Below are 26,740 nucleotides of genomic sequence, written 5' to 3' on the forward strand. Positions count from 1 at the left end.
AAATAATAGTTATTAATTGCTATAATAATAATAATAGCAAAAAGAAAAAAACACAGACAATCCAAATAACTTTTTACAGTTGGCCATGATCCTTGCATGAAGTATAAAATTCTTATTCCCCTGACATAACTGATGTGTTGGCATCTTACCTGTGCCTGGTTGTCAGTTCACTGCAGGGGTGCAGCCGGTGCTCCAGAGCAGTGGAAGTGCACATTGAGCCATTTGGCATCGCGGCGATGCCACACACGTGTCTCCTCCGACTGACAGGAGCGCGGCCGGCCCTGGCTGTCGATGTACTGCGTCAGGCGGATGTAGGCGATGCAGGCAGCATCCTCACCAATCAGATGTACATGAGGGTTGAGGATGGTGGTGTGCACTGGCTTGCTGTTTTTACTTAGCACTGTGCAGACGGAAATGTGCAAAAGATTTCAAGGCTTTTATGGTTGTTCTCAATAAAGACAAAAAAACTGAATTTCTTTTGTGTTATTATTTTGCAGCTTATTAGAAACTAGCTTAATCAAGTTATTTTATATAATCTGCATTTTTCTCCAGATTTGAAAATAATTCTTTAACCCATGATTAAATATTTATACAACAATCATTTTTGGAGTACTGCAATAATGAAGACTGCATTATAAATCTACAAAACAGAGCAACTTACAATTCTCAAAGTAGAACTTGTGAAAGTCCATGCCCTCCACCAGGTTTCCAAGAGCTTCTGGCTCAAATGAAGTCAGTCCAGGGTCACAGATTCTCCTGTCAGAGGCAAACACAACCATAAACAGAGCTCTGATCCAGCAGGATGATGAGGAATGACAACGTGACTTTTCAAGCTCTGGTGAGATCGAGACGTGAATAAATATTTTAACAAAAACTGGATAAAACAAATGCAAATGTAAACTTACGTGTAAGCTTCAAAATCTCCATTGTTGATGGCCTCAATCAACTGTTCTGTCATCTTAATTATCTCCTGTTTACGAGCTGGAAACAGAAATAGAACGAGAGGGGAAGAAGGAAACAGAAGAGGTTAAAGACAGAAATCACAAGTGCCCACACTCATGCTCTCACTGCACTTTATTACAAGGCTGAAACCTCTGCCATTTGAAATAAGTCACAAATCACATGGGTAGCGCCTCTGGTAATAATGACACTGTCATTTGAAATGAGCCTGTCTGGACCACAGCACACTCTCTGCTCATAATGTTACATGTACTATCAAATACATTCAACGCTTTATAGTCCAGTGATTCCTGAAATATTTTTAACCGAGAAACAGCCTCAGTTGACTGATAATTTGTCTCAATCCTCCACAGATCCTTCACACACAAACCCACACCAATTAAATCCCCTGCAATTCTGTGGGAGAATACATGTAATTACTCATATAGGAAGCATAAAAGTAAAAAAAACTGGAAGTACAGCACACCAGAAAAGCACAACAGTGTGTACACACCAGGGTTTATGGATGAATATACCATGAGTTATGTTCACCTGACTTTTATTCACTAAAGCAGCTGCTTAGCCAGCAAAAGCCTCCACACCAGCATGTAACACTGTTCATAAAGTCTTAAAAATAAGTGTTTAGTTCCACTCAAACATTCATCAAGTGGCACACAAGGTTCGAACAGACATTACGAACACTGCTTCAGGAGCCTTTGCACAAGCACTGCACAACCTGCCTGCCACTTACTTTGCTGCAGGTTGCTGCTGCTGCCTGTGGGGGGCGACAGAGCGGACTCTGGTTCAGGACAGGTGCTCTGAACTGGACTGGTCTGAGGGACACTGGGGCTGCTAGCAGCCTCCTGCAGAGGACCAGCTGCAGGCAGGTACCATGGTCCCAGTAAAAAAGTCAATAATTAGGAAAGATGCGATGGTTACGTGTATATCTATGTAGATTAATCTGCACAAAACATATCATTAATGGAAATTAGCACTCAGTTATGGATGATAGTTACAGTGCTCTAATCAGGTCTGGGTGCCCATAGATGGCAGCAGAGGAGCTAACAGATGACAAGACTGATTTTTCATGTGGAGCCTTTTGAACCAAAATGTCTGTTTGTAAGTAGTTAGCTACATATGTGGAATTTCCATGGTTTTCTGCATCAATGTGTCATAAAATGATTCATCTAAGTCAAGAGTGTTAACAAATATAAAGTTCCTAAAGTAATAACACAAATGAAATCTGATCTTTCATGTATTGATTGAAAACACACCATAAAAACCTCATAGTGCAAGTGGAAAAAGTATGTGAAAAAGCAATTTGGAGTCTTATAAAGAAAATTATTTTCAGGGAGTCCACACTTTGGGGCGGCTTCTACCAAGAAGTGGGCGGCCAGTCAAAATGACCAAGAGCACAACAAGTTATTAATTTCACGAATTCACATACTTTTTCCACTAGAACTATGAGGTTTTTATGGTTGTTCTCACTAAACACATCATGTTTTTTTAAGAACATCATATTTCTCGTCTTGACTTAAATGAAGATCAGATCACATTTTATGACATATTAATGGCTGAAGGACAGTTGTCGGGAGGAAAGGTCAGGCCACAAAGCTCAGAGCTGAGAGTTAAACCAGGTAAATTTCTGCCAACTTACAGGTGGGTGCTGGGCAGTGAGAAGGTGGGGTCGGGATCTGTTCCTCAATAGTGCTGCTCTGGTTTAACACTGCACTGTCTGTATCAGTAGACTCACAGACAGCCACTGCCCCCGTCATAAGAGAAACACAAATACAAACAGATGGATGCTGACAGGGAGCCAGAGAGGATAATCCTACAGTGTCGTAGGAACTCTACGTTCACTGTTTCAAGTTTGTATTTCAGAGTTCACAAGAGAAATGACATTACATTCATTTAGCAGATGCTTCCATCCACAGCACGTCGAGCTAAATGTATTCAAGCTCAGAGAAAGAAGAGGGAACAGGAACGACAGCCGACCCATAAGATCGTGTGCGTAAACAGATAGAAAGCTTCCTAACTAACTGGATTAACTAATTTCTGGTAAGCTGCAGGTAGCTCTGTCCTACTTCATTCACCCAAAAACATTAAAGGGTCATCCTTGAGCCTTGAGCTGAAGACGGCTAATTAAGAGCTTAAGTGATGCTGACAGGAACACACACACTCACACACACCACAAATCAACATGAGGAACAGGAACAGGTACCCACATCGTTAATGTTAGCGTCAGATTCAAGGGCTCCTGTATTTGAGTCTTTCTAGATCTGAACATAAATACTAAGAGAGCTCAAGGTACTCCCGACTTAAACCTCCAATACAACCCTGGTTAAATTCCACACAAAGTGTCCTGTCTTTCCCAAACAACTATCCAAAACCCAAACTACTACTATAAAAAAAACATGACAGCAAAAATCGCATTAGAGAAGTTGGAAGCTTCAGCTCTAAGAGGAAAAAGCACTTCTCTATGCACCTGGAAAAGGAAACTGAAGAGACTTAAGACCAACACAGCAACTTATTAAGAGTGAGAAACAAAAGGCCTCGTGTTTTTTTATCTGGAGCAACTCAACAGTAGCTGTGACTTCATGTTTGATCAGTTTGTGCAGGAGACCTATTGAATGGCAGCACTCTTCTCTCCCTAATATATGCACAGTGTTGACATCCAACCGCTCGCGCCACATTGGTCTTTGCAGTGATGCTCAAAGATATATGTCCAGCCAACAGCTGTCTGAAACCTCTACCCACCATCAGACACACGGCCTGATCTTTAGTTCAACAAAACCTGGACAGGATACAAAGTGAATCAAAAGAGGCATGCAGAGTAGGTGGAAGTTGGACAAGTACCTTTCCTACCTTTCATCTCCTCCTCTTCTGTGTTATTGCAGCTCTCTGTGGAGCCCTGTCAAATGGAAAGGGTTGAGACAAAAAAAAAAAAAAAAAAAGAGAGATGGACGGGAGTGGGTGGAGAGGGAAGATGATTGATAAAGAGAGAAATAGCAAGACAAACCATTTTTTAAATACAAGTCAGACAGGGTTGAGAAGTTTTGGACACTTTGCCCACACAGACAAACAGATGGACGGGTGCACGACTCCCTCCCAGGAGCAAAAACCAGCCAGGACAGCAGCGAGGAGAAGCACAGCGAGCCACACACAGTAAAGCAGCAAAGTGTGCAAGCAATTTGAAATCGTGTTGCCAATTTAAACATGATGCCAAGCACGAGTATATAACTGCTCATCGGCGAAGCATGGCATTATGGGAAAAGTATCAATGTACAGTAAGAGCGTTGGCATTTGAATGTGCAGCGATGCTGCAGTAGGACTGAGCAAGCTTGTGCACTAACATGACAGTGAAAGCAGCACGGCACTTTTCAATAGTGGTTCCCATTTCAATAAAATGTCTGACGTGAAGATCTGAAGATGTAATTTGGTCCTCGGTGTGTATGCGCTGCTGTTAAAGATGCTACATGTAGAATTTTCTCTTTTGTGCAATAAGCTGTGATAATTATCCACTTCAGTCTTATTTTTACAATGCATCTATTTAGGGTTTCCCAATCAGAAAGAGATAAAAATTAAACATGCCGACAGGAGCCAGCTCACCGTAAAGGGTTTTTACAGCTGTTTCGACTGAGTTTCTTTAGAGAAAATCCTTCATGAGTTGCCTGTGGGTGTTAGTAGTGGCTGGTGGCTAGCAGTGGGAGGAGCGGCTTACCTTGGTGCCGTCAGCTGGGTTGTGTACAACAGTAGTCTGGGCTTCCTGGGGGGAGGCAGGAGACACTTTACCATGCAGGGAGGGGATGATGGGGGCGCAGCAGGGAAAATGCCAGGAAATACTAATGTATTCCATGATGACAAACATACAAAACAGATGCATGTGCGCACACCAAAACAAAGCCGGGGAGCTACGTAGAGGCTGTGGAGCACTTATAGCACTTAAATAGATGACTGTAGACGTATCAGTTCCCTATTTCCCAGCATAGTGGCTAGGATCATTTAAAGTCTCCAAAATGCATGAAAACGGCCAAGACAGGACGAGACATATGCTGAACACATACTCACCGACCAGAGCCAAGACTGAGGATGAATCTGTGAGTGACTACGTTTAGTGAAGCGAGTGCTGGTGCTATGTTCACATCAACTGGAAGTTATTTCTGATATATAAATATGGTTCAGTATCAAATCAAATCATTATAATGTGGCGTACTGCAACAGTTCCCACAGACATAAACTTTGTGTGAGCACTACATCATGGTGCGAGTGTTGGTGTAACCACTCCTCATCCTCAACCTTCACCCCGCCATAAAAACACTCCATATAAAGTAATTCAAAAGCTCAGAGAACGGCATTGTTAGGAAAACAAACCCACAGTATGCTGGATTAGTCAGTCAGTCACACAGTGGGTCTCCTGACTCCGATCAACAGTGGCCCTAACATCCGCTAAGTGCACCTTTAAGACATGCAGCCCCCTTTATGACACAAGTATCTGAAACATTTGAAGCCGTCATTACAGACAGTGGCATCTACATCACTATAATTAGCTGGAACTTTGTAGAAAGTAAAGGGCACTGTGTACTGTAGCTTGCAACAAGTTCCATGAGAAGATCAATACCCTGTCAAGCCGGTGCAGTAAATCTGAAACTAAAACCAGCAGCAGGCAGTAAGCTGTTTACAGGACTGGGAGCAGCAACAACTTCCTGATGTATTTATTTGTTTGTTATAGTTTCCTAAAGGCACTGAACACTGACTTTATCCATCTACTTTTAAAATTTCTTCATTATTTAATCAAACAATCTTAATAGTGTATATCTGTAAGTGTCATACTTAAGATTTACTGACTGTTTTCTTGACATCTGTCTTGTTGCCATAAATACAGGGGCTGCATCCCTGCACATTCACTGATACCCATCCACTCCAGCTCCTGTTTTACCCACAAGTCTTGATCATTTACAGTTCACATATTGATGAGCGATGTTTAATATAGTAGAGGTTCGAACTTTGACTTTCTGAGCTACTTTCCAAGAAATTGCAATAATCCTGTCCAACTTTAAAGGCAAATCAAATAAACAAAGCTTAGGTGACACTGTTGAACACACAAAGGAGTCACCAGGGTGAGGCTGAGCAGAACTTGATTGAAGTCTCTGCTGTTGTACTGCAAAATGAAAGGAATTTGTCTACCTGTCAGTGTTGTGCACTGTGTAAATGTTATATATGAGTCTGTCCACAGGATGTCTGGGGTAAAACACGAGCCAGGAGACACTCACAGGCACAAGGCAGTCGTTCAATTTTAAAGTCATCAAATCTACCACCAATAGCACAGGCTGTGCTCAAAACAGAAGCAAAGAGCCAGAGGATGAGAGAGAGAGAGACGGAGTACAGAGAGCATTTTGTTTAACATGAGATGTGACAAGGAGATGAGAAGGAGACTGAACTAAACATTAAAAAGGTGGGAATAATGAAATGAGGCCGTAAAAAGCAGTGTGAGAGAAACCAAATAGAGATGAGGTACCATCGGTGCTGTAGATGACATGCTGCTGTCTTTGGTGCTGCTGCTGCTTACTACACTGTTTTTACTGTTGTTTCCCTGCGACTGGGGCAAAGAAACACAACACAGAATCATTCCCACTGTTCCCCTGGGTCTAAACCATAAACCATACTGTGGGAATAGAACCATTACACTGCCAGTATACAATTTCCACATCCTCAGTAGGATGGATAATAAACGAACGTGGTGTATGTGCAATGCTAAATAGATATATTTGAATATCTGCACGTTGCTGCCTTCTGCATTTTAAAAGGCAGTTGTTATATTCTTCTTGATTGTGCACAAAGTTTTCACTTTAATCCTAAATAATCTACATGTTTAACATGTCCCTTCCTATGTGCCAGTTGTTTACCTGACACCAGTAGGTTGTCTTCCTATTATAAAGCTGTTAACAGCTTTTTGAGAAACTAGACACTATAAAAAATAAAAACATAAAACAACAGTTAATCAGCACATGCATTTTAAAACAATGATCATATTTTCTTATCGGAAGTATTTTCCCAGCACCTTAACAAACAGGTAAATCAGCTGGGACTAAATATCACATGTTTGAATCTGAAAACAATCACAAGCAATTGGAGTTCCATTTAAAGCGGCAACACAGCCAAAAATATGTGTAAATGATTTTAAAAAATAACACCAGTACAGGTCTGTGCATGCAGTGAAAGGCCTTGATGAAAGGTGTTTCTCTAACACAGAGAACTGCGTGCAGGCATGGTAGTATGATTTGTCTTGAAGAGACCTTATTTGTTTTTACTGGCGACTGAAACCATCCAAACCTCAATCTAAATCAGACTTAAAAACATTACAGATCAAATAAAATAATAATAAAATATTTATCCAAAGTTGGATTTTTCTAAAGTTGCAGCAGTTCACCCATAGTGTAGACAGTATATGTTAAAGTTAAACTAAACGCTGCATTTTCAAGGAATATATTAATAATTAAAGTCACGCATTATAAGTGAATTTGAAGCTATTAAACTGTATTTATCATTTGAATTATTTAATTGCTCAGTCTCACTTAAGTACCTGCCAGTTTAGTGTTTCTGCTGCACAACAGAGGTGTAAATTATCCTGTTCTGCTTCAGATTATAGATGGACTGTGCGATACCAACTAAAAAACAAAGTTTGAGCTGTACTCCCCCTATAGCATCGAGCTAACTGGAGGGGAAGGAGAAAAAGACGCCTCTTGCATGCAAATCTGTATTCCACAAGAAAGTTAAGAGGTGTGGACAATAGGATTACGCCAATAAAAAGGTTAAGAGTAAAGCACTTGGAGGTTTTCCAACAATTCTGAGATAAGCAAATACCCCAGTGTGATTATAAAGAGTATCTGGAAGTTTCGTTGGCTTACTAGAAACGAATCACAACACTGAGACCAACAAAGTCTCATCTTGCACAACTTAGGAGCCCTAACACATCAAGACCTGCATGTTGTTTATTACTCAGAGTATTTATTAGGGCTTTGCAACAAACGCAATAACTTTTCAGTACAGTACTGTCAGAGACCCAGCAATACCATTAATAACCCTTTTAAGAGTATTTATCTACCTTTAAATAGGTTTTATATTGAAAATGCATTAGTAAAATACCACATTTATCTCAACACCTGACTTTTCTAGAATTAACAAGGATTTAGAAGCATCATTAGTCCCAAACAGCAGAACAATAAATTTTAAATGGACTTAAGTTTAATGCTTTTTAATGCATTACTTTACATATGTTCAATTCTTTATATGCAATGCCATATGTTCACCATTTCATCGGAACTGTTTCTCGCTCAGTGGTGATGATCATCTGATGACTGTAACTCAGTGATTAAAACTAATCCAAAATCTTTTATTTTATCTATAGAAGAAGAGTCAGGGTCAATAAAAGAAAAACTAGGGGGCGAGTGAGTGCGTATTTGTTATTTGTAAGGCGCTGAAATGGTTTTGGTGGCGCTAATGGCAGAAGGGGATGCAGGGATGTCGGATGAAGTTGGAAAATCCAACATAAATCGAACAAGATGAAAACTGTCATACACAACGCATCTCTGCTCAAAAAATAAAAAATCAAATAAAGAACCAGAGAGGGGGAGGGGAGGATCAGAAGGGGCGGGGGACACTCGGAAAGAACAAGAGAGACAAAGGATGCAAAATGAACGACAGAGCTGATCTCACCATCAAACAAACACTTGAGCTGGACTTCCTTTTCTGACAGACAGCAATGGAAAGGAGGAGGAAAAAAAATAAGGGGTCATCGAGAAACAAGGAGCTAATCAAAACTGTAAAAAAGTGAAGCTGCCAAATTGATCCCAGACGGAGAGAAAAGCAAAACAGCTGCACAAGCTTACAAAGATGAAACAAAGGGAGACTAAGAGGACTTCAGAAGAAGAAGAAGAAAAAAAAACTATCAGCTGCAAAAACAGCGGGGTTCATTTTTAAAGGCAAACCGAAAGATTTTAAATAACTGGTTGTGCAGTTTATTTGTGGCGGGTGGGTCTGGGTCGGGGTGTTAGTTATTGTTTAAGTTCTTGTTACTGTAATGGGAATTTTATCGTGGCCCATGTTGATGACGGTGCTTCACTGCATGCATTGACGCTGACTGAGCACCAGAACATGATGGTAGCTCGAATTGCTGTGAATCAAAGAAAAATCTTTATTTTCATTCAGATCTTAAATATCTGCATTACCTGTGTCCCAACTTTAACCGTTTACTCATTAAGAGTAAAGTGGGGACTTTATTTTTAAGATCAATCCTTTTCCCTAAGCCACAAAAACCTTTAAACCACATTTATAAAACTACTTTAAGGAGCACCAGAGGTAACAAAGGTAATAAAACTTGGAGAGAACATACCAATTTCCCTTATTCTCATAACATTAAAGATGCATGTTATTAGAGATTAGTTAGGGAGACAACAGAAGATACAAAGACCGAAACAGTAAAGTCCTAATTGGTGAGAGAACTTACCTTGACTCCGTCCGACTTTTTGTTTAGTAAGGTTTTGCATGCTGTAAGAAAAAGAGAAAAGACGTTAAGTAAGAAACCGAGTAGTAACAAAGTCAATGGACAACCTGACAAACTGGAGAAGTGTCCAATCCTTTAGAGCAGGTATTTATCTTTTGCAAGAAGAAATCGATTGAAATTAGTTCAGCAATTAAAAGGAGGTGGCGTGACACAGTGATAGAGTGATAAAGTGATGGCTGTGTCCGTGTTTTACAGGCACCAAACTCGAAATTTTATTTTCATTAACAAAAAACACTTAAGTTGGTCACACGTGAAATCCAAAAACCTGGCCACACATCTACACCAGACTCTCACAGAAACGATACGTGCACAGAGCTGCACATGCATGCAAACACACAAACATGGATTCATATACACACTCATATTTACCTTCCGTTAATAAGTAGGAAGAAGGGCAATGAAGAAGGCAAGAAAACAGTAATAAATTTAGTATCTGCATCTTAACATGTGAAGTGAAAACAAAACAGAAGACTGAAAAAGACAGCTGCAGGCACAAACGCCTGTCAGGCTCTCACTGTGTATATATTTAAAAAAAGCAATCTTTAATCATTTCAACAGAGGTGCTGGGTTCATGCGGTCACAGTGGCTCATCAACATGTCATGTCATGCAGCATCCACCCCGAATTCTTTATCCTAAAAAGTGCAGAGGAGTACATTTCTAAAACCCAGCAGGAATTCAAACCTATGTTCTTCGTCTTTATGCTGCAAGTAGCAAACCTCAATCTGAGGAAGTGAAGAAACGAATGGAGTCGAGCATAAAGAGAACTCCGTCAGTAACAACTTAACAGCACTGGGACCACTTGTTGAACAAACTGTGCCTCCTTTATGGACAGCCTTAAAGGAAGCAGCTCGTCCTGTCACATGACGGATCTTCACCTGTAAAAGGTTCAGTATGCTTCAAACAAACAAGCCTGTACGACGCCATACACCAAATCGGAGCCATGGATCTGACCCAGAGAGCTCATAGTATTCATTTCTCATAATGTATGTGGGGTGTGAGGTATTTAAGTTTTTAAGACACAACACATTTAATCACATTAAAACTATTTAAGCTTTTTGCAAATGATGCCCTCTGCTCCACTATTTAGGTCAGGTACCTGCACAACACTGTGTCACCCATATTTAGCATTAGACACACCGTAATGCTTTAAAATCTTAAAAACCACACAACCATATACCAAATTATTTTTTGTGTGGATACTGTGTGGTTGTATATGACTGGTCTTTTACTTTATATAAATATTTTTCTGTTACAGGGCGTCCCGGATAAAGGCCACAAGCTGAAACCCTTCTGCCCTATTACTCCGTTTGTGTCGCTGTAGTTTTGACCTCTTCGAACTGTCAGCTTCGATCTGAGTGCAGGTGGCTTCAAACACTGTTTGACAGTCTTAGTTTGAAACATACTGATCCCATTAGGATTTCTTAGGGGTTTGTCTGTTCACACAGAAACAACAGAGCAGGCAGGAGAGTAGAGACAAAGAAAAATAGATGACAAAGGACACGGTGCATTCTGTTTATCCAGCTTCCCATGCAGGTTGGCATACTGTGCTGTACGCTCATACACATGCTTGGCTGGCAGTTACTGCCAGAGCCATGCGGAGGGAAGGCATCACAGGCAGGCATCAACTGGACATCAGTCTGTGGATGCAATCTAATTAACAGAAAACTACGGGGTTACGGGGGTTGTCTGCTCATGTGTCTACAAATATTTGTGATATAAAAGTGATTATGCTGCAAAGGAAACGATATGCAGCCTGCACTTGTTGTGTAAATGCAGAAATGTAAAAACACAGCGTGGCTCAGTAGCAGCTGCTGTAGTTGGAAAGAGGTCAGAGGGTCGTGCTCGGTGTCAGTTAAATCCACCCAGAAAATTAAATAGCCAGTCCTGGTCAGGAGCTCTGTTCATTAGAGCGTCAGTACACAACAGTACTGAAAGGTCAAGAGCTGAGCTTCATTTGAAGTTTCTATTTTCAGGTTTGTGTGTGTGTGTGTGTGTGTGTGTGTGTGTGCAAGATGCTCCAGTGCAACAGTGACTATTCAAAAATGGTCCATCAGTGAGCAGGCAGCAGGTGGAGGGGTTCAAGCAGCCAAGGCCGCATGCCAATACCCAGAGCATGAATTTGGCAGTGCCCGACTCCATCACATCCTCTAGCAGACGTACCTTCCTGTGCCATTGCAGCCGTGCTGGTGGTAGCGGCAGGGCTGGTATGCTGCCGTCCCACTATTGGACAGAGAGGGATTCAATATGGCTCCACATGTGGGACAAAAGCCATTTTGTTTTTTGGGTTAAGTAAATAAACTTAAGATTTAATTAAGTGTTCAGTCGTGGCATCTTACATTTAATAATGATGCCAAACTAATATTTCCTAGGATAAGGAAATCTTCTCAGCAGCAAAATACCTGTGCTCTGAAATTATTCATGCCTCTGATGATGAATAAAGCAAGTCAGAGGAGTGTGCCGTCTCTTTTCTTCAGTCCAGATTAATATTTACCAGTAGAAAATGGTGGGTCATAACATTACTAACATGAACGCATATAAATTCAAGACCAATAGCATCAATGCATTAGCTTGCTAGGCCATCTTCCAGCCAACAAATTGGGCGTTCAATCAAAAGTGCACTGTGTTTTCAATAATCAAACTGCTTACAAGGAGGAAATCCAAGCCAAAATCCTTTTAGTGCAAAATCAAAACTGCAGACAGAGCTGACAAGAAAATGTGAAGGAAAGTTTAGGGAATTAGTTTCAGTCAACCCCAAAAAACGATTCCAGACAGGACACAATAGCAGAAAAAGAGTGGTACTTCAGCTTCTATGAGATAACAGACTATGTAAAAGTGATTACTTAAATGTGTATACAACTTCAAATTGAAATAATGTTATTATGAAATGATGATGACGACAAAATCTTCTCTAAATCCAGACGCTGCTTTTTATGCCTTCATTCAAACAGCACTGGGCCCCGTTTGAGCCCTAATAGGACGAATGTAATTACTGTCTCTGGCGTCACTTGTATCACTGTAAAGCTCACCTGAGAAGTTCCTGGACACCAGCATCGTTGTGAGAATAGCTCCCTAGAAAGAAACATATACCAACATAATAAGAATTTGTGTTATCCGTGTTTGTGCATGTACCCGTTTTTCTGTCCACACTCACTTTAAGTTTCCTCCTGGCGTTGAACTTGCGCAGACACTCCACAGTCTCTTGACGGTGCATCATGGAGGCCACAGTGGAGCGTTGCTGTGTATAGAAGAGAGGAAATAACACTTAACATTGACCTAACTTTAATGTATCATCATGAGATCATAGATGAGGAGGCCTTCACTCCCATATAATCAATTCTAAACAACAAGGAGTCCATTAAATTCTCCATTAGCACACCTCCCAGTGGTGTATGATTGCACCTTAGGGTTGGGTGGATGCAGTGATGACCCTGTAGGTTTAAGGAATTAAAATAAGGAACATTTATTACTTACCATACAAACTATATAAATATTAATGTGATTAAGTAATTAAAAGAGAACAGTAAAAATGATTGATGATGTACAAGAGATTAACAACGGCTTCAGAAAATATTTTGTTCTTCGTTAAAAGCAGTAAAACATCAAATGTCAGGTGAGAAGTCAAGTACGATTATCAGCAACCCTTCACACACTTCTTCTCTCACTCACTTGTTTAAACTCTTAAATGAAAAAATGAAATGTACATGCATTGTCCACCACAGTATGTGAGCGTGTGTGAGAGCTCCTGGTCATGCTGTACTGCCAACATATTTCTAAATCGGGTCAATGCATGACTGCTTAATAATGCAGATAGTGAAAAAATGTGACACAATTAGTTTGAAGCTGGCACGATCACTCACATCTGTGTCTTACATGATGGAAAAGACCTATTCTCATGTAAGAACCAAAGAGGGAGTCAAGTGATACTTACGCAGACCCAGGGATGTTTGAGGGCCTGGTCGGCAGTGATCCTCTTGGCAGGGTTAATCGTTAACATCTGATTGATCAGATTCTTGGCCTCAGGGGTCACCGTGTCCCACTCTGGAGAGGGAAACTGAACAAGGGAGATAAAGGCGAAGAAATGGTACGAGTGTATTTCAGTGCTTCGTTTTTATTTTTTACATGATATCATGTAATGATATAATGAGTTGTAAAACGACTACAAGCTGCAACTGAACTTTTCTTTCATTTACAAGTGTGTTTGACTGCAATTACCTCAGTATGACCATGCATATCAACACCATCTCAACCTGCATCTGAACTGCTTCACTTGCTACAGTATCTCTCACTTGTGGGTAGATGACTTATTCTTAAAGCTGCGAACGTGCTTGCATGCTTCTTAATGTGCTAATAAGTGTGTCAAAGATTATTTTATCACAGTTTTGAGATAGATAGTAAGGTAGGTGTTGCATACTAGAAGACTGGGGCTGCCTTTTAGATTGTTTTAGTCTAAACAATAGAGAAAATGGGCTGTACAGTTACTGTATTCTCTTCTTTAAAAATACAATGTACTAACACTTGTCACCTTTACGTCCTTGAATCTCAACACATTTTGGCAGTGATGATATTGTGCACATTACCACAAGTGCTTTTCATAGTCTCGTCATATCAATGCTCATATTATGCACATTCATTAGATGAGGTTCCTTCCAATTATGGAAATGAATACAGGTAATAAATTCCTATCTCTTAGCGGACTATGACAAGATTTGATAAATAAGCATATTGCCATTTCTCAGTGTGTCACAGCACTGAAGATTAAAATTATGCAATAACAAATAGCAAGCAATTAAAATAGACAGGAACATTTTTTTAGACATTTCTTCCACAACAGAATTCAGAGTGTGCTATTTGACAAGACTAGAATGTAAGATGAAGATCCTGCAGGGATTATATTGAGGCTCTTCTCCTGGTAAATTCACATAATTATATTTCAAAGAGAAAACCGACACTGTCTATTAGAAATCAAGTTTCATGAATGCAGGTTGAGCTCTCTGCAGTAACAGAGAGGGCAATTATAAAAGCAACTATAGTCAATATCTGATATTAATATTTGATCAAATGGTTACCATAAATTGTTCTTCATGTGTCTCAGTGGCAGCTACGCCTTAGTTCAAATTTTCCCTTCTCCCCGGTTAATGCAAATTCAAACATTTCAGTTCAACATTAGAATTTATGTTGAAAAGATTTGTTAGAAAAAGTGGAGGTTGTCTTTTATTCGAGGCAAGACAACATTACCTATTCTTAGTGAATGAAGACAGTACCAGCGCAGGAAGTGTATGTTATTACAACTGTAGTAGATTCTGGACGCTGGTGTAACACGTTTGTGGCCACAGACAAAATAAATTCAAGTTTGCAGCTGCTGTAATGAACCGAGGAGAAAATCTTTCAAACCAGGTCTTCAGATCAAGTCGACTACTGTGCATCAAAGTGAGAAAGAAGTACTCACATCATATGCACCGGCCTTGATTTGTTGGTACAGTTTGTGTTGGTCCTCGTCCCAGAAGGGCGGGTACCCCACCAACAAGATGTACAGAATCACACCTGACAAACATGGGAAAAATCTGTGTACATATACTATAAAAACTTCAAAATCCATGTTACAATGATGTTGTTAGTGTGTTAGTGTGGTAAATACATTATAGTCAGTCAGACTGATATAAAGATAAATTCTGACTAACTGACCACATGCCCACATGTCCACAGGCTTCCCATACGGGTCCTTTCTCAACACCTCTGGGGACAGATACCCCGGAGTTCCTGCAAAACCTGTGAAAAAACATGCAAAACTATGTGAACTCCATACAAAAGATAATGTAACAACATCTAGTATTCCTTCTGATTTTACTTTTACATTTACTTATTTGGCAGATGCCAAACTTACAAGTGAGATACAAGCTACAAGGGCAGGCACGTAGTCTCCAGCATGGACACTTAAAACTATAACAGATGTCATGAGTTAAATATCTGATTTATTTGATAGATAGCCATTTCTTACCAAACCATGCCTGTTGGTCTCCCTGCACCTCGATGGCTAGACCAAAGTCTGCAAGCTTCACTGCTGCTCCCTTCATCTTACTGGCCAAAAGTAGGTTCTCAGGCTGCAACACACAGCGACAAGTCTTAAGGACAACATGTTTTCACCTACTCCGTTGGCATTTACGTGTCAAACACAGACAAATGATCATCACAATTTAGAGGAGACACACATGTTGCGTTAGAGGCTGCTGGATTGAGGTTCAAGGCTTCGACACAGCACCTGGTGGAGTCTACACTACCCACAAAAGCTCAGTGGTCTCACGATGGTGAAATAAGCTACTTACAGTAACTCTACACACTCAGCAGCTTCACTCTAATACTATGAAAACAGATGCAGGCGGACATCTTCCACAGCTTTTTGCACACTAAAAAACTATGTACCACTTGGCACTGAATTATGTCTTCTTATGGGTCCTTCATGGCACTTTTGAGGAGCCAGGTTGCACACTACGCCAGCAAGTGTCATCACAGCTACATTATAGTAAGTCCAACCTGTGTGTGCTACAGGTAAAAGTCTTGACACTGATTAAATGACCTCATCCCCCCAAATGTGGGCGAATGGACAGATGTCTAACACCACCTGTCTTTGTGCTCTCAATCTGTGTCTTCCCATCAGTCAGTACTGCCGTCCCTCTCCATCTACAGTTGTTATCCATCTCTCCACCCCCCTCACACCACCCTCCTCTATCGACCAGAGCAGAAACAATAGGAAAGACGGAGAAGAGGGAGCTGCACAGGGACAGAGAGCTGGAGTGAAAGCAACAGAAGAACAGAGAGAGAGAGACAGATAGAGACAGATAAATGGGAGGTGGCATAATGAGTCCCTACGCTGGCGCTGCAGCAGCCGGGTGACCTCACCCTACAGTTACCATGGAAACCCAGCCTGCCGCCATCCAACAGCGCTCAACTCTTTTCCTCCGATTCTTGTTTTTGCTTCAGCGAGTGGCCCTCCCAAGATGACACAGAGACAAAAGTATGATATGTGTGTGAGGTCATGCCTCTCCACATCGGCACCAGTAGTATATTTTTGGCTCTAGATGATGATTTCTTTTATGCCTTTTGATAAATAGGTGGAGGGGGATTGTTCAACCAAGAAATAATTACTTGAATCAATAATAATATACAGTATTTTGGACCTTGGGGGCAGTGGAACAAGCTGTAAGCAGTGAGACATGTTAAAAAACAGATAAAACCATTTATAAAGTGGCATTTCACACTATTTAAACAAAGTCACAACGGCACTAATGTGAAGTTGTGTTTCTGCACACTTGATGAATCTAAGGGCAGAGACACATCAAGCTAAGAACCAGCAGCAGCAACAGTTGTCGCCTAGGCCAAAAAGTGACACTTGAACATACACTGTGCCCGGGTGAGAAGAAATAACAGCTGTCTGGTGCTGCTGATGAGCATGGTGAGAGTGACTCAAAATAGTAAACAAAACCATGTTTCCTCTTTCATGTAGCTTTAAAAAAAAAAAAGTATAATCAATTAGAAAACAATCACACAGGAAGAGGAGTCACCTGATTCTGCAGCTGTACTGTGACTCTACTCTACATAACTTTAAAAGGCGTTTCAGTTCATCTGTCCAGCTGCAACTTTACTATTTTGGTTCATCGCACTGATGTCGTGTTGCAGGCAACAGATGATAGAAAGAAGAAACAGAAAATAACATAAAATTAAAAAAACAACATAAAATACTGTGTATTTGAAAAGGACAGAACAAGATTTGGTTTCCCAGATATGTTCATAATGACTGCCCCATCGTCAGATCAGTGAAGTTTAAAGGGTCAATTACAAAAATATTGATTTTCTGTTTGACATAGCATTTAAAAACGAAGTGTCTGCAGTAATGATGCAGCACTGATGCAGTTTGAATACACGGACATTTGTACATTAACAACTAATGTCATTTATTTCAGTCCCCTGCACTCATTATCTATCATCATTATTGCATTTGTAATCCTCTTTTCTCTCTAAGCACATTTGATGCCGAGGTCCATATGTAAGCTAAAAATCAATGAGGAGCAACACGAGTCTATTTACAACACTCTCAGACAAAGACAAACTGTTTATTTTCCAATTATGCTCGTCTACTTACACTAGAGTAATGATTTAATTTAGCTCCTTCACACTGTTAAGTAAACTATTCAGGTTTAGGACTCTGAACTGTATTAGCAATAAAATGTGGTGCAGTTATCCAGGTGTTTACATCTCAGCTCAATTTACTGTCAACATTTTAATAAATTTTAATAACACAGCGGAGGAGGTCAGAGTGCTGTTGGTTTCTGCTGGGGTGTACAATCCTGCTGCAAGGGAAATCGTCACTGGCCGTCATCTCACCCACCGACCTGCTATTAATAGCAGCTGGTCTGCTTTCGTCACTCCTCAGCATTGCAGGAGGGAGGTGGGAGGAAAGAGGGGGATAGATGAAAATATGGGAGTGGGTATCGACACAGACAGAAATGAGAATGGAGAAATCAGGAGGGAAGAACGCAGGTGAACAGAGAGAGGGGATGACACTCATCCCTTAAGTTGTTCCTAACGTCACAGCATGACGTCTGCATGCGCGTGCATATGTGTGTTAACACCTGAATCTCCATAAATGCCATCCATCTTCATTCTCAACACAACGCCACATCTCCATTACAGATGTCTGTGTAATCAGTGCATGATAACTCACCTTGAGGTCCCTGTGCACAATGTCATGCTGGTGGATGTGACTGATGCTCTCCAGGATCTGATTGATGCAATGGCTGGAGAAGGATAAAAAGAAGAGGAGACACACATCTGTCAATCCACAACAGCTAGTGGGAGGGAAAAAGGTGCGTATTTAAACAAAAATTAACACTCGCTTTTGAATTTCTTTTTTTCTTTGTAATCAAGAGCAACACTTCAACTTATACTCAACAACACTGAGAAGAGGGAGCGGAGAAGGATACTGAGACAGGCCAAAGAAAGATGAAAAAGACAAAAGAGACAGAGGACGATTACAAATCTGAGCTGACGAGAGCCGCAGGTATCTTCTCTTTCTAACACTCTTTATTTATAAGAGCTATTTCTGTCACTTTTCATGTGAACAACGGAGAGCAACACTACGGCCGCCTTCCAGGGGAGACTGTCTGAAAATGGTAACTGGTTTTTCCCACCGCCCACCAGTGAAGCCAACATATGCACTTTTGACTTTTAATGTGATCAGATGTCTTCCTAATCAAATCATCATGCTAACTGTAGCTTACAACGTTAGATAATTTCCTCTTGCTCATTTTGACACATTTCATTAATCAACACACGTGGGAAATATGTGTGGGAGAAAAGTTTGGTGCATTTTGATGTGAATGTATGTGTGGAGAGACGGGGAGTGGGCAGCGTGTGTGTTGTTGATCCAGTAGGGGGTATCTTATGTAAGCTTTTTCCTATGCTTGCATCTCAACTATTTTGCTGGTCTGATGCGCAGTTAAAATTACATTCTTCCTTTTAAATGACACATCATTCCTTTTAAATTAAACTGAGCTCGACAATAGTGAAGGTGAAATCAGGGACAGCAGCAGGAGGGTGCACAGAGCCAGATTAGAGCGGTATCCTCTGTCTGTAATAAAGAATTAAAGAAATGAAAAAACGCCTGGCGTTGTGTCCAAATTAGGCTGAATCTGAACATTTTATTCTGCATATTTCCTCTACCCCTCCTCTAAACACTCATAAACACACACACATACTCATTTCAGCATCTGACTAACCCCATTTTATCTTCCTACTGCATGTTTCTGGAGCTACAAGGGCCCATCTGACTACCTTATACACCTTTTCACATGTTCTCTCCTGCCCCACCTCCAATATTCTTCACTTTATATTCCTTCTGCCATCCTTCATTTATTCTGACTCTATATTTCTCACCACGATTCTCAACAAACATCTGCTGGTAGAAATCTAGTTGTTCAGCTGCTATATTTATGTCACTTCTACTGCCAGCACCAGGTGAAGCCCTTCAACCAGCTGCAAACACATCTGATCTGAGGTGCATAGTAATACAGTGAAAAGTCTGAATGTTTTTAGTCGCCCATGTTTGACATTACCCACAGGAGCTGTATACAAGAAAGCAAGGAGATGTACAGGACCTAAAGGGGTATATCATGCCAGCTCACTAGCACATCTTCTATAATGTCCGACTGAACCCACGAGTGTCCAAGAGAATACATCTCTATTGGTGATCTGTTCCTGTTGTATGCTGTGTGTAAAAAGGGAAACTCCAGACAATGTCCGGACCTCATTCTCTGGACATTGTCCAGAGTTCACTTGAGAACACAGCTTTAGCTATTTGTCTGCAGAGGCTGGAATATGACGTGTTGCCCCCATGGGGAAATTCTTGGAGAGGCAGCTACATTAATGGCATCAAGGGTTTGGAGTTCAGTGTGTTGTCCAAGAACAAAACAACAAATCTTTTTTACAGTATTGTGTTTTATCCAGAACAACAATAAAGTTTGGATCTAATGTTTTTATTTAGTCATACAGGGTTGTACAGAGATGGACGGATAGAGCATCTATCCATCTATTAAATATAAGTATATTACGTTAAGCCTGCAGAACCCTAGCAGGTAATGTGCTGCAGAGCAGTGTGACTTCTGATGACAGGCTCAAAATAAGAACTAAAGAATTTGGCATCATTTATTAATGACATTAAATTTGAAAGCCCTGAGTGACATGGTCAAAAATAACATGTTTACCATGAACTGAAAACAACCTCAGAACTGCCACAAACCACACGAACCTCTTCTGCTACTGAAGCACATTAATGCAGACTGAAATCCCCAAATACAACTTTTCTGCTCCAGTCTGATCTACGGTGGCCGTCAAAAACGTAATAATAATTGGGATAAATCGACTAACGTGCACATAACATGTTCACAGCTCTGGACTGTACCTGGCATCTGCCTCGCTGTAATACTCTCTTGCAACAATGTCCTCAAACAGCTCTCCGCCAGTGACACTGTGGACAGACACAAAATAAGAGACTTTATTTTTTCTGATGCTCACAACACAAAGGGAAAAATACAGGTTGCAAACAATATCACAACGTTACCTCTTAGCGACTGTGTTGATGTTGGTGGTCATCATCATGTCAACATCTTTTCTATTTTTATGTATGTGTCTTTTTGATCTAATTGGTTCTTTATGAGTTTTCTATTTATTTAATAGTGTGCAAAATTCTACTGATTAAATAGTTGATGAAATACAGAAATTTAACCATTTAGCAAATTTACAATACAAAAAAATAAACTTTACTGTTCCCATAACTTTTATTTGTGGGATAAACGTGGTAAACAAAGAAGGGTACTGATCCTTTCCATCACGGCAGCTCAGTGGAAAAGCTGATGTCCCTATCCTGCTGTTAATGGTGAGAGTGGAAAATAAGAAAGGGTCTTCCTGGAACAATACTCCAACCTGACCCTGTGACCTGTGTGTGTGCGTGTGTTAATGTGATTCACTTACAGGTCAAACACAAGGTAATGGAAACCTTCCTCCGAGATGCTGTCATGGAGTCGTACTAGTGAGAGAACAAAAAGAGAACGGCTTCAATTAGAAATATGTCAATTATCTAAGACATCGTACTTACACCAAGAGAGAACAAAGACGACTCCAACTAACTGCATGCTAGTTTAATATAATACCACTTATCCAGTATTTGGGTGTTTCTGGACTAAACGTCACCGTTGAACAGAAAAGCACGAGTTAATCTGTTGCTTATCATAATTTCGAAACCGAATTTTATACACTTTATTTAATCATTTAGGTTTTCTCTCTGTTAAACACACATTCAGACAGGAAACATCACGAGGAGAATGAAAGCTACTGTTTTCTTCACGTTAGAACAACTTCCTTTGACCAGCAAGCTCTTAAATAAAACACTGTTGTGAAATATACTGTCTCACCCTACGAAGTGGGTTTTCACAAGAATGACTAAAAAAAATGCTTGTGTTAAGGTGGGTGACGGTGTTTGAATTAGGCCTCAAAATGTGCTATATAACTTGTTCTTCCTCCTTCAGATGACTTTCATTTAGATAAAAGAGAACTTGACAAGGTCTCCCCTCGAGAATAGGAAAGAAAAGAGCAGCAAGGGGAGGAAAGAAAGGAGGAAAAAACAGGAAGTCAGCTGGGATGAATAAGAAAGAAAGACCAAGAGAGACCAATGAAACGTACCTATAATGCTGTTATCATACTGTGTGTGTGTGTGTGTGTGTGTGTGTGTGTGTGTGTTTGTGCGCGCGTCTTTGACTGTGTGGCAAAGAATGATAAGACATTTGGCAGTTTTGTCAGAGATACTTCGCCATTTCCTTCCTTTCTCAGGGGCCACTGCCTTATGTTTGGGTTTCACACAAAGGCCTGGACACACACACACACACACACACACACACACACACACACACACACACACACACACACACACACACACACACACACACACACACACACACACACACACACACACTTCACTTAAAAACACGTGATGCATTAAAAGAACCTTAAACAATTATCTTAAAGGATAATGCTTTTTTTCAACATTTGGGGATTTTGTGTTTGCTAACAAATCTCCAACCAAAGACCAAAGCAACAATTTATCCTGATAACGAGTGTGTGTGCATCGAAAACCTGGTTTAGCCTAATATGGACACTGTGGTTTATCTGCTGCGCGGGATAATAATGGCACCGTCTCTGGAGAGTAGTTCTGTAAATACACCAGAACATTATACATAAACATTGTTGGCGGGTAACTATAATAGTTACATGTAATTAAATGACAATGTCAGTAAAAAGCTCATACTGTATCTTAATTCTGTTGCTATATATAATACGTATAACATGTAATATTTCATAGTGTAATGTTCTACACAGAACACTGACACACTTGAGATTGTGGGAGGTGAAACACTTCGTATATAAACAGTTTAGTTGACTGACAGAAACTTATAAGCAAATATTTTTGGAGCTTTTATTGAAACACTGAGCTAATTTATAATTAAATTCTTATTTAATTTATATACAGTATATTCTTAAACTGTATATATTCACTACATATCTATACATTTAGAGTCCCTTGTTCTTATTTTCTAATTTAGTTTCATTTACTGACATATTTCTGACAGAAATTCTGATGTAATAGTATGAAACAGGACATTAACAATGTTTTTTCTTGTGACATCCAACAAGTATTGACGTTTGCAGACAAACCTCTGAAATGTGAAACACTGACAAACAAAATTAGGAAACAACTGTGAGGAAACATATTTCCTCTGCTGTCCACTGATAAAAAGGCATGGGTGTTGCTATGAAATACTGTATCTAGTGACCATTTATCACCCAGCATCACACATGCAAAGTAAACACAGCGCTTTTATTAGTGAGACTAGCTGACTGTGTGTGTGTTGGTGTTCAGAGTCACTTCACCTCTTTGGCTGCCGGCCAGCTGCACAATGCAAATGTCCCACAATGTGACATACCAGGTAACTGTCTGATTTGCCTATGGTCTGAAGCCATTTGGTTCAGAGATATTATTAAAGTGAACAACACGGAGATGAAACCCAACTTTAAACAAATGACAAAGGACGAGTTATAGTACGGCCCACTAGATTTAAAATGACAGCAAGGGTTCAAGTTTAAAGGAAAAGCAGTTTAGCAGTGTTTGTCTCAGACATCTGACACAGTCACGTAACCTGAAACCAGCTGAACATGTTTAATCTGAAGAAGACCCAAATGAAAAAGTGAATATTACTTGACTGGCTGAACATCAACATCGAAGAGCCACAGGCTCGAAGCAGCCATGACTGCAAAGGACTTGAATAAAAGGAACTATTATTATGCAAATGTTTTACAGAGAGCCGTTTTTGTTCCTTAACCTACACTCGCTGCTGGACAAAATAATAGAAACACATGTCACTACAACAGCACCACAAGCCACACGCTCCAATAGGATCATATAGTTGAACCAACACCTCTCTAAAACAACTTTAAAAAAACATATTTTATAATATAAAACATTTTTAACTATCTTTAAACTGTCTGTGATGTGTGTGTGATAGTACAGAGAGCCACTAATCAATGTCAACAGTCTGATCGATCACTAAAAAACTGAGCACAGGGGAAAAACATGTATGCCTGTATGTAAACATACTTAACATTGTTTATAAGTGTGGAACTTCATTATTGTTACTAATTGTGCTGGAAAAGCTTATAATTATTGGTGCACAGCGGTGTAGTGGTTTGTACAGCTAGAAGGACCCGGGTGCCCTTCTTTGTGGAGTTTGCATGTTCTCCGCATGTCTGCAGGGGTTTTCTCTGGGTACTCCGGCTTCCTCCCACCATCCAAATACATGCATTTAGGTTAACTGCTGAGTCTAACTTGCTCATATGTGTGAATGGCTATCAGACAGCAACCTGTCAAGAGCCTCTCGCCCACTGACTGGGATACACTCCAGCACACTAATTCAATTCAATTCAATTAATTTTAATTTATTTATATAGAGCCAAATCACAACAAAAGTCATCATCAAGGCACTGTAGAGTGTAAATAACCCACCCTGAGAGTTAGGATAATGGATGAATGCTTATAAATATGACCTTGAACTTATGGCAGGTTGCAGAAAACTGTAAAAGTAAATGATGCATTGCTTCTGTTTGAGTTCTCAGAGATCACAGCTGTAAAACATGGTGAAAGACAACACATTTACTGGTGCTTTAGATCTGGGACTGATGTTGATAATACCGCACCTTCTTTTTCCCACGTTAGTCTTTAAGATTTATGTTTAGGATCATATGCCAGCCAAGTAGCAATAAGAGGTGTTATCACTGCAAAACCTTCCTTTACAGTACAATGAATCATATCAAGGTCGCATCATAAGGTCAAAGGAAAAGCAAGAAAGCAAGAAAATATGTTAATGTAACAATTGGCGTCATTTTTTCCACACAATCAGTAGTGTGGTCTGTAGGACTCCACAAACAATGAGAAATTAAAGTCAACTTCAGCAAAACTGAATACTAAATATTAAAATGACTGGTTGTTGCAGGAACAAACTATTTTTACTCCCGAACATCTTTACTTGATGTTCTGATGTTAAAAGAGCCGTTCCATTAATCTATCAGTCCGTCTGCACTCAGTGGTGACTCACCTATGTTTGGATGTTTCAGCAGACGACAGATTCTTGCCTCTCGTTCCAGTTTCTGATGATCTGAGGACAGACAATGGCAGAGAGAAGAGAACATACCCAACATCAGTACCAGGAACAGGAATGATTCATATACTTTGATTCTGTCCAACATGTGAGTTACAAATAGCAAAATATGAGCAAAACACTTCATGGAAACTCATTATACTGAGTGAACAGAGAACAACTGAAAGCCATTGTGGTACAAGTATAGAAAGAAATTAAATTAAATTAAATTCAGGAAACGTGACTTCAGTTCATGTTGTTTCGTATCACTTTTGCAACACAGCACCTTAGAAACAGCTACGTTTGATAAACGGATGTTCAATATTTAAGTGCTAATAAATAATAAATCAGTTGTTTCTAAAGCAAAGATTTTGGGAACCATTAAAACGTAGAATTTCAGAGCTGCCTGCTCTCGCGACCATACAGTAAGAATTGATTAAAAATATTATTTTAACTGTGCAGCTAGAACATAAACATACTTCATTTTCTCTCCCATCCGTTCTGCTCCTCTTACTCCACACTCAGAATAATATTTTTCTCTGAAACCTGCCACTTTGTGACCGAAATCAAATCAACTCGAACTCAAGGGGGAATGGCAGATAAACAGATAAGACACAAAGGCAGTCAGACAAGCTGGGAGGCCCTGTCAACTAATGTCAACTAACATGTGCTTGTATAAGTAAGCAGCCTGACAGCTATATCCTGTACACCAGCATACACACACTAAACCTCTAACACAAGCTTTTTGCACTTAGTGAAATGAGTCTTGTGGGTCCAGCCTTAATATAATCAGTGTCCAGTTAATGATTCTAATGGTTTGGGAGGATGCTTGTGTGTGTGTGTGTGTGTGTGTGCAGCTGTATGTTTAGGACCAACAGATTTGGTTGATATAATAGCTGGATACAGTGGATGACTTCTACTGATGCAGGGTGTCAGAGGTGAAGTACATATTGGACTCAACCACACCACCCACCAGCTGCTGGTCTCAGGGGACAGATGGGCTGCTTACGTGGGTCCCAACGCCTGTGTGTGTTTGTAGTTTTGGTGTGTGAAAGGCCCTTTCTTTAGTTGTGGAATATTACTGCAGGCTTTGTTAACCATTTCTGGTGTTGGTTTAGTCCCAGCTTAGTTTCACAATCTCTGCTATTCTGTAAGTTTCATTTATGCAGCCACGACTTTGCTCAGAGAGAAAAAATTAATACATATCAAGTATATACAAGTGTTTCCTACTACATCAGTGCAAAGTCGACCAAGTGCTTGAGTAATTGTACAACCTTATCTCTTCTACTACATCCTCTTAACAGCAGCTGACAAAAACAAGAGCTGGAGAGAAGAGGAGAGGTTGAGTCAAAACTTGCCAGATAAACTCTGATGAGTCAGATCAAACCAGAAAAAGAAAGGTTGTTGATTGATTAGGGCTGTTAGCAGAATAAACACATGGTGTCCTAATTTATAGCTGTTCTGGCAGCAAAGCCAGACTCACTTGGTCAAACAGTAACTAAACTCTTGACACTTGCGGCAGCGGGTTTGGTCAAACCCGGAAACTTCGCACTTGGACGCCACCGGAGAGGAAACAAATCAGGCTGCATATAATCAAGGAACCCAGCTAATAGGGTGCAGGTAACCCAGGGTTAGAGAGAGCCTCCGCTTGTTCTGGAAGGCAGCACGGTGGCTGGAAAAAACACAGGCAGGAAGAGTGAATAGGAAATACTTCCTTCCTCCACAGCAAACACTCAGAGGCCTTTAGAAGGGAATGGAAAAATCTATGTATTTACTGCCAAGTAGTCATATGTAATTTGTGGTCTTATGTGCATGCATTTGAAACATATGAAGATTAAATGTCATATATGTTTTTATAACACTGTCTATAGTAAGGCAGCAACACTGAGCTGATACCAGTGATCTCACTTCAGTATATTCCTCAATCTGCAATTATTTGACTTAAGCAGAAATGTTCTGTTATGAGTAGCGTTTACAGAAAGACTTTGATATGTTCAAAGATCATAG

At 40.2% G+C, this 26,740-nt stretch overlaps 1 protein-coding gene across 11 annotated transcripts in view; it reads right to left on the bottom strand.

The window, feature by feature from the left end:
• LOC113159887 (calcium/calmodulin-dependent protein kinase type II subunit gamma-like) overlaps positions 1–26,740 on the bottom strand; it is a 50,590-nt gene that overhangs the window by 3,995 nt on the left and 19,855 nt on the right. The window contains exons 3-22 of one of the 11 annotated variants that reach the window (XM_026356860.1): positions 24,692–24,751; positions 21,021–21,075; positions 20,452–20,517; positions 18,217–18,289; positions 15,496–15,598; positions 15,183–15,266; positions 14,947–15,041; positions 13,429–13,551; positions 12,652–12,735; positions 12,527–12,569; positions 11,661–11,720; positions 9,443–9,483; positions 6,455–6,535; positions 4,661–4,705; positions 3,805–3,850; positions 2,597–2,701; positions 1,691–1,816; positions 906–981; positions 662–756; positions 150–400 (exon numbers count right to left, since the gene is read on the bottom strand). In XM_026356860.1, coding sequence (XP_026212645.1) covers positions 168–400; positions 662–756; positions 906–981; positions 1,691–1,816; positions 2,597–2,701; positions 3,805–3,850; positions 4,661–4,705; positions 6,455–6,535; positions 9,443–9,483; positions 11,661–11,720; positions 12,527–12,569; positions 12,652–12,735; positions 13,429–13,551; positions 14,947–15,041; positions 15,183–15,266; positions 15,496–15,598; positions 18,217–18,289; positions 20,452–20,517; positions 21,021–21,075; positions 24,692–24,751 — 1,694 coding nt within the window. In that variant the 3' untranslated portion in view covers positions 150–167. Of the gene's footprint in view, positions 1–149; positions 401–661; positions 757–905; positions 982–1,690; positions 1,817–2,596; positions 2,702–3,795; positions 3,851–4,660; positions 4,706–6,454; positions 6,536–9,442; positions 9,484–11,660; positions 11,721–12,526; positions 12,570–12,651; positions 12,736–13,428; positions 13,552–14,946; positions 15,042–15,182; positions 15,267–15,495; positions 15,599–18,216; positions 18,290–20,451; positions 20,518–21,020; positions 21,076–24,691; positions 24,752–26,740 lie in introns of all 11 variants that reach the window. The other 10 variants (XM_026356859.1, XM_026356861.1, XM_026356862.1 and 7 more) reach the window with 10 other exon arrangements.

Source organism: Anabas testudineus, chromosome 15, assembly GCF_900324465.2.
Source record: "Anabas testudineus chromosome 15, fAnaTes1.2, whole genome shotgun sequence".
NCBI classification, from domain to species: Eukaryota; Metazoa; Chordata; class Actinopteri; order Anabantiformes; family Anabantidae; genus Anabas; species Anabas testudineus.